The 8,157-nt window shown below is 32.3% G+C and overlaps 1 protein-coding gene across 4 annotated transcripts; it reads left to right on the top strand.

Moving 5' to 3' along the window:
• The first annotated feature begins 1,876 nt into the window (after positions 1 to 1,876).
• LOC149260008 (LEAF RUST 10 DISEASE-RESISTANCE LOCUS RECEPTOR-LIKE PROTEIN KINASE-like 1.2) lies at positions 1,877 to 7,039 on the top strand. 4 transcript variants are annotated; one of them, XM_089378350.1, is made up of 4 exons: positions 1,877 to 2,987; positions 5,383 to 5,418; positions 5,518 to 6,600; positions 6,640 to 7,039. In XM_089378350.1, the coding sequence occupies exons 1-3, from the start codon at positions 2,231 to 2,233 to the stop codon at positions 6,588 to 6,590; spliced, it is 1,866 nt and encodes a 621-aa protein (XP_089234476.1). In that variant the 5' UTR covers positions 1,877 to 2,230; the 3' UTR covers positions 6,591 to 6,600; positions 6,640 to 7,039. The 4 variants fall into 4 exon arrangements, with proteins under 4 accessions (XP_089234476.1, XP_089234490.1, XP_089234467.1 ...); XM_089378364.1 differs by having other exon boundaries at positions 5,524 to 7,038; XM_089378341.1 differs by having other exon boundaries at positions 5,518 to 7,038.
• The last annotated feature ends 1,118 nt before the right edge of the window (positions 7,040 to 8,157 follow it).

Raw genomic sequence — 8,157 nt, 5'->3', positions numbered from 1 at the left:
GTCCTCATTGAATTGGACTTCATACACTAGCTTTGCCAAAACCTTCCCTCTTTTAACATCCCACGACCAAATTAAAGAATCATCCAGTACAAAGACATCTCATTCACCTTTCAAATCCTCTGAAAGGTCGAACTAATCATTATATTTCCACTTGAAATTAAGCCCACTTCCATAATCATCTCAAAGAGCCTAAGCTAGAAACCAAATTTCTTTTGCATGGAGCTCTGAGAGAAGATCCAAAAACAATATAAAGTACGATAGTGCCCCACTAAAGTATCTACGCCAAGACGAATCTCCCAACCATTACTTGGCTACCACGCAATCCAATCAAAAACAATATGAAAAAAAACAAAAATAATCTTCCAATAATTAAAAACCCCTTTAAAATGTTTTCCCATCTCTAAACCAATCCACCACTCATGGCAATCCAATAAAAAACGATATGAAAGAAAAATAAAAATTCTTTCAATAATTAAAAACCGTTTCTCCCATCTCTAAACCAATCCACCACCGTTTCTCCCATCTCTAAACCAATCCACCACTGGTCACCACCTCAAACTCTTAACTGATAAAACTCTTTAAAAAAAAAAAAAAACAAATACATTTTTAAATCCCCATCCCCCCTTATTATATAGCATTGAATGTTGACATTGTAATTAATATCTATCCTACTATGTAATATTATTACTATATTGTTTAGTGTAGAATGTTGAATAAGTGTATATATCTATCCTACTACCACTTAATATTATTACAATATTGGGTGATGTAGAAATACTCTTTACAAAGGCGTTGTCTAGTGGCACGTCAATTTCACTTAGATGTTTAAAAGTGGTTAGTTTGTTTTTTCTGTTTTTTAATTTAACAATAAGAGTATTTTGTTTTTTTATGGTAGAAATAGTTTAAACACTATTAACAATTTTTGAAATAGATTAAATAACGTCAACTCCTGCTGCACCTACAACTTGAAGCTTGACATCGATAACTAAGATTTCCAAAATTTATAGCTATGTTATCAAAATCATGTTAGAGTTTCTATTGTTTTCAGAAAAAACCAAAGCCTCCTTAAACTACCTTTATAATAGTTCAAGTTGCGAAACATTGCCTAGAAAACTATAAAAATTCCTATAAGATTTTGATAAAAATTTGATATATAATCCTAGTTAAAGAAGTGTAAATTTGGCCTAAAAAACCATAAAAATCCTTGTAATTTTTATGGAAATTTGAGTTATAGATGTCAAGTTTTAAGATTTTAGGTATCTCGAAAATTTTTAATAGCGCTGATCCATTTCCACCATAAGAATAAAATTGAAACACTCCTACTATAAATTTTTTCTTTCTTTTTAAACAATGAACAGATTCCGGCTAAAAATTTTAGCCGGAGAAATTTGATGGGTCAGTCGACGTTGTCAAATGAGAGTCCTCTAACGAGGCCGAGGAATTGCCCGAACGGCTAAAAGTGGCCGGAATCCGAACAAAAAAAATTTCAAAAAATCTTGTAGAGTCAGTTTTTAAATCGTGTTTTTATAGTGGAAATAGATTCAGCGCCATCAAAAGTCCAAAACACCTAAAATTTTGAAATTTAACAACTATAACTTGGATTTACGAAAATCCTTGCTGAATTCTCTCTAAATATAACAGAAATTTCGATAACTTTCCAGACAATCCTCCTATTAGTTAGACTATGGCTGTCAAATGTATATGACTCCGTTAGTTAGACTATGGCTGTCAAATGTATATGACTCCCTCTATATTGGCCACCAAAAAGCCAAGACAGGCCCCCACAACCACTGCAAGTACAGATATTCAGTTGAGAGCTTTCGATACCCTCCAAACCACCATAAATAACTTTGTCTTCCAAGGGGAAGTCGGTCAAGTCACGGGTGGCCCTTATCAAAAACTTTGGATCAAAATCACTACAATTTCGGGTGGGCCGACGCAGGAATTCATTTCTTCGATCTTCAGCGAAGCAACCCCGAAACTTTCGGAAATTAAATTCGGCTGGAGTGGCAAATTGTCCACCGTCATTTGCCTGTCGACTTCGCAAGCTCTGCCGAAGTTCATGGATTGTACGCTTTTCCCAAATTCTAAGTCAGTCAACGCTCCAGAGGAATGGAAACCCTAAAATCTGGAATTTATAGTCCCGACATCCCAACAATCCTTGGAAATGTTACAACCAATTAGATCACTGGTGAGATAGAGCACGGATCGTTCTTACCAGTTCAATGCAATGCCGTTTATTCCTCTTCTTCGCCTTAATATGTGTGCTCTGTTCCTCTTCGTCTGCTCTTCCCCAATATCAGGTTTCCAGAATATATGGCAGAATTGTAGTTCTGTGAATACATGTGGCGCCTTTAATTTCAGCTATCCATTTGGGAAACTACACAGCGGCTGCGGTGACCTTGATTTTCAGCTTGACTGTGAAGGTCACCATCCTCTGATTAAGATCAGGGAAAGTGAATATCGCATATTGGAGCCCTATATGTTGGGTAATAACAGTGTCACTCATAGCATCACGATCGTTAACGACAATCTGTGGAAGGATAAATGCAAACTTTTTGATAATTACAGTCAGTCATGGTGGTACGACTATAAATATTTTCAAATAGCCCGTGGATACACCAATCTGACGTTTTGGAGGGACTGCAATCAAAGTAGTCGCTCTTATACATCAAATATGTATCAGTTGAATTTATGCGGCAATATTTGGTACTACAGTTTCAGTCCAGAGATAGAGAAAAATGGGACACATTTCTGTCAAACGCGTCTTCAGTTACCAATTAAAGAGGAGGTCCTGCGTTCCAACAAGCCCATTAATAATCAGACTTTCGAAAGGGAGGGTTTTGAGATACAATGGCTTGTCGACCCATACAGATCTCAAAACTGTGGCGCTTGTTTGAAGAGTAAAGGGAGTTGTGGCCATAACAAATCGACAACCTTTCTTTGCTATTGTCGCGATGGCACATCGCAGCCTGACAAATGCCATGGTAGTTCTCTGATACCCTTTTACAAATTTTGAGCACAAAGACGAGTGGTTTTAAGTCTAAAGGATTATGTTTTTTTTTATCCGAAAATTATGGAAATTCCAGTCATCTTTTGAAAAAAATTGGTAGGATTTTGTAAATCTAAGTAAAAATTGTTAAATTCCAGTCATATTTTGAAAAAATTTGGTAGGGATTTTGTAAATCTAAGTAAAAATTGTCAAATTTCATAATTTTAGGTGTTTTAGACGTTTTTAATGGTACTGAATCCATTTCCACCATCAAAAACAAGGTTCAAACACAGCTTCTACAAAATTTTTTGATTTTTTTTTACCCAAACCACTTTTAGCCGTCCCGGCAAACGACTAGTTTTAATTTGTAATCAGCGTAGAGTTATTTTATCTTTCAATCTATTATATAAACTTAAGCAGGTCCTTTTTTTGTAGGTCGTTTATCCAAATTGAAAAATGGTAATTTTGATAATAAAAATTTATAATTTTACAAACTTACAATCTCATCTTATTAATTGATTAGTGGGTGTTGAATTTGGTTATATAGTCAAAAACAGCTGGAATCTGGTTTTTTTTAACAAAAAATCTCAGAGTATGAATCTGGTTTTTTATGGTAAAAATAGATTCAGCACCATCTAAAGCATCCAAAACATTCAAAATTTTGAATCTGGTTTTTTATGGTAAAAATAGATTAGCACCATCTAAAGCATCCAAAACACTCAAAATTTTGAAACTTGATGACTATAACTTTGATTTCCAAAAATTTATGCTAGATTTTATCAAAATCTTACCGAATTTTTCATGGTTTTCCGAAAAAAATTACTACTCCTTAAATTGAAATTTTTATAATAAATTTATAATACGATTTTATTAATGAGATTTTTAATTTTAATTTTCTATTTAATTAGTGAAGAAATTCACTATTTTTTAAAAACCTATTATAGCTTAATTATTAATATTTTTAATTATTTCATTAATTATGGAATCACCTAGTCGCCATGGTATCACTCTTATTAATGTGTTTAAATTTTGAGCGGTTAACATTTAAACTAACTCTTAACTAATTAGGAAAGGTCATGGTATCATTCTTATTAATGTTTTAAAATTTTGAGCCGTTAACATTTAAACTAACTCTTAATTAATCAGGAAAGTTCTTAAATATTAATTATAGTGATTTTTTAAAATTTAATAATATTAAAAATTTATTTTTAATAATATTATGTATTTTTATTAATATTTAATTTTAATTATATATAAAAAATAAAAAATATTTTATTATTTATATTTATATATATAATATTTTTAAATAAAAAATATTATTATTATTATTTTCGAAAGTATTAGAAAATATTTTTAAATAAAAAAATAATTATTATTATTATTTTCGAAAGTATTAGAAAAAGTGATTTATTAATGAGTTATATGTTTACACGTGTGAGTGCAGTTTTGTATCTATATTCTTGCATATCTTTATAACACCGGCACTACTGTCTTCATGTAAATCTTCGTAAAGGAATATACGTATGTATTTATGTATTTTTAATAATATTTAATCTCAATTATATAAAAAAAATAAAAATATCTCATTTTATATATATATAATATTTTTAAATAAATAAAAAAATTATTATTATTATTTTTAAAAGCATTAGAAAAGTGATTTATTAATGAGTTATATATTTACACGTGTGAGTGCAGTTTTATATCTATATTTTCACATTTTATGTATTAAGGTAATTATATAGGTATAATATTTTAATTATTTTTATATATTCTAAGTAATTATATATTTACAATATTTTAATTATTTTTATATATTTTAAGTAATTATTAATGGATCTAATATTTAAAAGTATGTGTGTTTTTTTTAAAAGTCATAGGTTCAAAACCAGAGAGAGTAGAACATGCATGCTTTGATAGACTTGAAAAGAGGTCTTATACATCAATTTGATGTCTTGTTTGATTGCGACCATAAAATTAGATAATAATAAGTGATTCATACTTAATAATATACCCGGCTATTTGTTGACTTAATAAAAATTAGATTTTCCCATTATTTAATCAGAAAATATAAACCAATCAATTTGTATAATTTCCTATCAAATAAAAGATAAGAAGTGGTTGAATCTTATAGGGAGTGTATCCCAATAAATATCCATCATTCAAAATAACCCCGACATAAATTCAATCTCCCAGGAAAAAGAAAATAAAAATTCCGAACTGTTTTAAGAATACATCTCCCTCAACCTAATCGACTGCATAAAATATACCTGTCAATCACTTACCAAACCTATAATAATTGTCTACATTGAAATATTAAATTATGTTTTGCATGTGTATGAAAATTTTAAGTGTGTATTCCCTTACCTGTGGATCCATTCTTGATACAGGAGTTCAAGGTCTCAACAAATCAGCAATTATAAGAGGTAAAAATATGATTTCTTCTGATTCAGTCGAGGTGCATTTGCAGTTTGTTTCCATTCGTTTTCTCTCCCGGGATTGCTGACAATCTTTTCATTCCATAGCAGCAGGTTGCTCCATTGGAGGGGTTGTGCTGATAGCATTTACAGCAGTTACGTTTTTAAAGGTTTATGTGAAGAAGAGAAAAACCATTAGCAGGCGTTTTGCCAGTGGTCTCAGCAATCAGAAGAGAAATAACATGGAAGCAGATGAACTCAGAGGGCTTAAGATAGGCAATTTGCCAAAATTCTCTTACCAAGAACTTCGTAAGGCTACAAATTGCTTTCACGAGGACAACGAAGTTGGGGATGGAGGGTTTGGGTCCGTTTATTTCGGAAATCTCGGGGACGGACGAAGTGTGGCCGTAAAGAGACTTTATCAAGATAATGCCAGGAGAGTCGAACAGTTCATCAACGAGTTGAAGATATTTTCGACCTTGAATCATCCACGAGTAGTTCGTCTTTATGGCTGTGCCTACGAAGACAGTCCAGAACTTCTGCTGGTATATGAATTTGTCCCAAATGGGACCTTGGCTGATCATCTCCATGGCCATCGCAGAGGCCCTAAGGGATTACCATGGGACACTCGTCTGAACATAGCTATACAAACTGCCGAGGCTTTGGCTTTCCTTCACAGCCTTCATCCTCCTATATTACACAGAGATGTGAAATCTTCCAATATTCTTTTGGATGAGGATTTCAATGTGAAGGTAGCAGATTTTGGGCTTTGCAGGCCTGTGCCTGATAATGCCACACATGTCACCACTGTTCCACAAGGCACACCCGGGTATGTCGATCCAGAATACCATCAGTGCTACCAACTGACGGAGAAATCTGATGTCTATAGCTTCGGGGTTGTTTTGTTGGAGATTATCTCTGGTAAATTAGCGGTGGACATGAGTCGAAATGCAAGGGACATCAACCTGGCTAACATGGCCATAACGAAGATCCAAGAAGGGGCTTTGCATGAACTAGTGGATAAGCAGCTGGAGATTGAACTGAATCACAAGGTGAAGGCCATGGTAACTGCAGCTGCAGAATTGGCCTTCGGATGCGTGCTCTCAGAGAGGGTTGAGAGACCATATATGAATGAAATTATTGCTCAGCTCGAGAAAATCAGACAATCATGGATTACCTGAACAGCTCCAGGTAAAATCAGACAATCATGGATTACCTGAACAGCTCCAGGTAAAGTGGGGATCATTTTCCAACCACAGAGCCAGTGTCTCCCTGTAGTCTACTCCCAACTGCAATCCATAAATTTCTGTGTTTTTCAATTGGAAGAAATTCTAGAGTGTACAATATTTTTGTTCAAATATATTCTTGTTTCAAATTAGACCATAAAATAGGTGGAGACTCAATCTCCCCGTTCAAATATATTCTTGTTTCAAATTAGACCATAAAATAGGTGGAGACTCAATCTCCCCACCTAATCATTACACCCCATCCTCTAAACTACATAAATGTCTAGGTTATAACTATTGTAACCATAACAGCAATACAATAAAGAACCATACCTCCAACCCGGGTAGACCATATTCCAGTATCTTCGGTTTTGGATCTGTACCTCTTCATTGTATTTTGGCAACCAGGCTCTGTCCACTCATGTACTTTGTGTGGGATTAACTCAAGGGAAATAGCAACATGTTTGTAGTGAAATTAGCTGATTATGTGTGATTTTGGTTACACTTATATTTTCATTATACATAAGGATAAGGGGGATTTTATCTTTTTAGTACACCCCTTCTATAGGATAAGGGGCTAAGGAAGGTGTTTAAGTGGGTTAAATATTGATTAAATGATTGTAGTTGGTTTAAAATAAATTAATGCTTATGAATTGTTTTTTGAGAAATGTGTTCAGAGATAATAGATGGAATTTAAAAAATAATGTTTCATATTGATTATATAATTTTACATTAAGTATATATAACTTAAAATATTTCAATATAATTTTACATCAAATTTAAATAATTTAAAATATTTTAATATAATTTTACATCAACTGTATATATAATTCTTTGTTATGAAAAATATTTTTATAAAAATTTGGATAAACTTAACAAATCATAACTCCAAAAAAAAATGGTAAGCCCTCTATATAACCAACCGATACCATACTTTCGAAAATTTAACATGTTTATATTTTTAAAACCACACAATCAATGCCATATATTTTCAAAGCAATGGACAATATAATTTTTTATTTTCTAGAAACATTAACAATACTATTATTTAATTTGATCACTAATTAATAATTTACTGTGAAGTCATTGCCATCAACATCTACATGACCTATTTGTTTCCACATTTGGGTTATATGTTATACATTAACAACTCCGAAACACTAAAGCAGTGATCGAGAACCATAGCAAAGCTAATGCGTGTCAATATGAGGAGAGCATATTTCTTTTTGTATTCCACAAGTCACCAAGATCGTTTGGAAAATGACATTTTTGTTGAATAAGTTATGGTTTTTTTTTTAAACAATGGAATAATGTTAAAGCATAAATATTTGTTTTCTCCTTGAGTTTTTCGGATTATCTCTCATGGGAAAAGGTTGAAAAATGCAAAAGCTCCATTCATGGGTTTAAAATAATGTGATAAAAACTTTAAATAATATTTTTTTATAATTATAAAATTTCCTTTTTATAGGATCTTAGTCCCTTCTCCTTCTCCTTCTTCCCATGTCGTAATAAAAATAAAAAA

The sequence above is a fragment of the Pinus tabuliformis genome, chromosome 6, assembly GCF_031772625.1.
Source record: "Pinus tabuliformis cultivar Carrire ecotype Pingquan chromosome 6, CPIR1, whole genome shotgun sequence".
NCBI lineage: Eukaryota > Viridiplantae > Streptophyta > Pinopsida > Pinales > Pinaceae > Pinus > Pinus tabuliformis.
The sequence above is the reverse complement of the archived record's forward strand: the minus strand, read 5'-3'. Positions and strand labels throughout refer to the sequence as shown.

What these genes read in the sequence shown, in the direction of transcription:
- LOC149260008 (XM_089378350.1), top strand. Translation starts at nt 2,231, where the DNA reads ATGCCGTTTATTCCTCTTCTTCGCCTTAATATGTGTGCTCTGTTCCTC. An exon ending in GCAGCCTGACAAATGCCATG is followed by an intron (nt 2,988 to 5,382) that starts GTAGTTCTCTGA and finishes TTCTTGATACAG; the next exon opens with GAGTTCAAGGTCTCAACAAA. An exon ending in CAAATCAGCAATTATAAGAG is followed by an intron (nt 5,419 to 5,517) that starts GTAAAAATATGA and finishes TTCATTCCATAG; the next exon opens with CAGCAGGTTGCTCCATTGGA.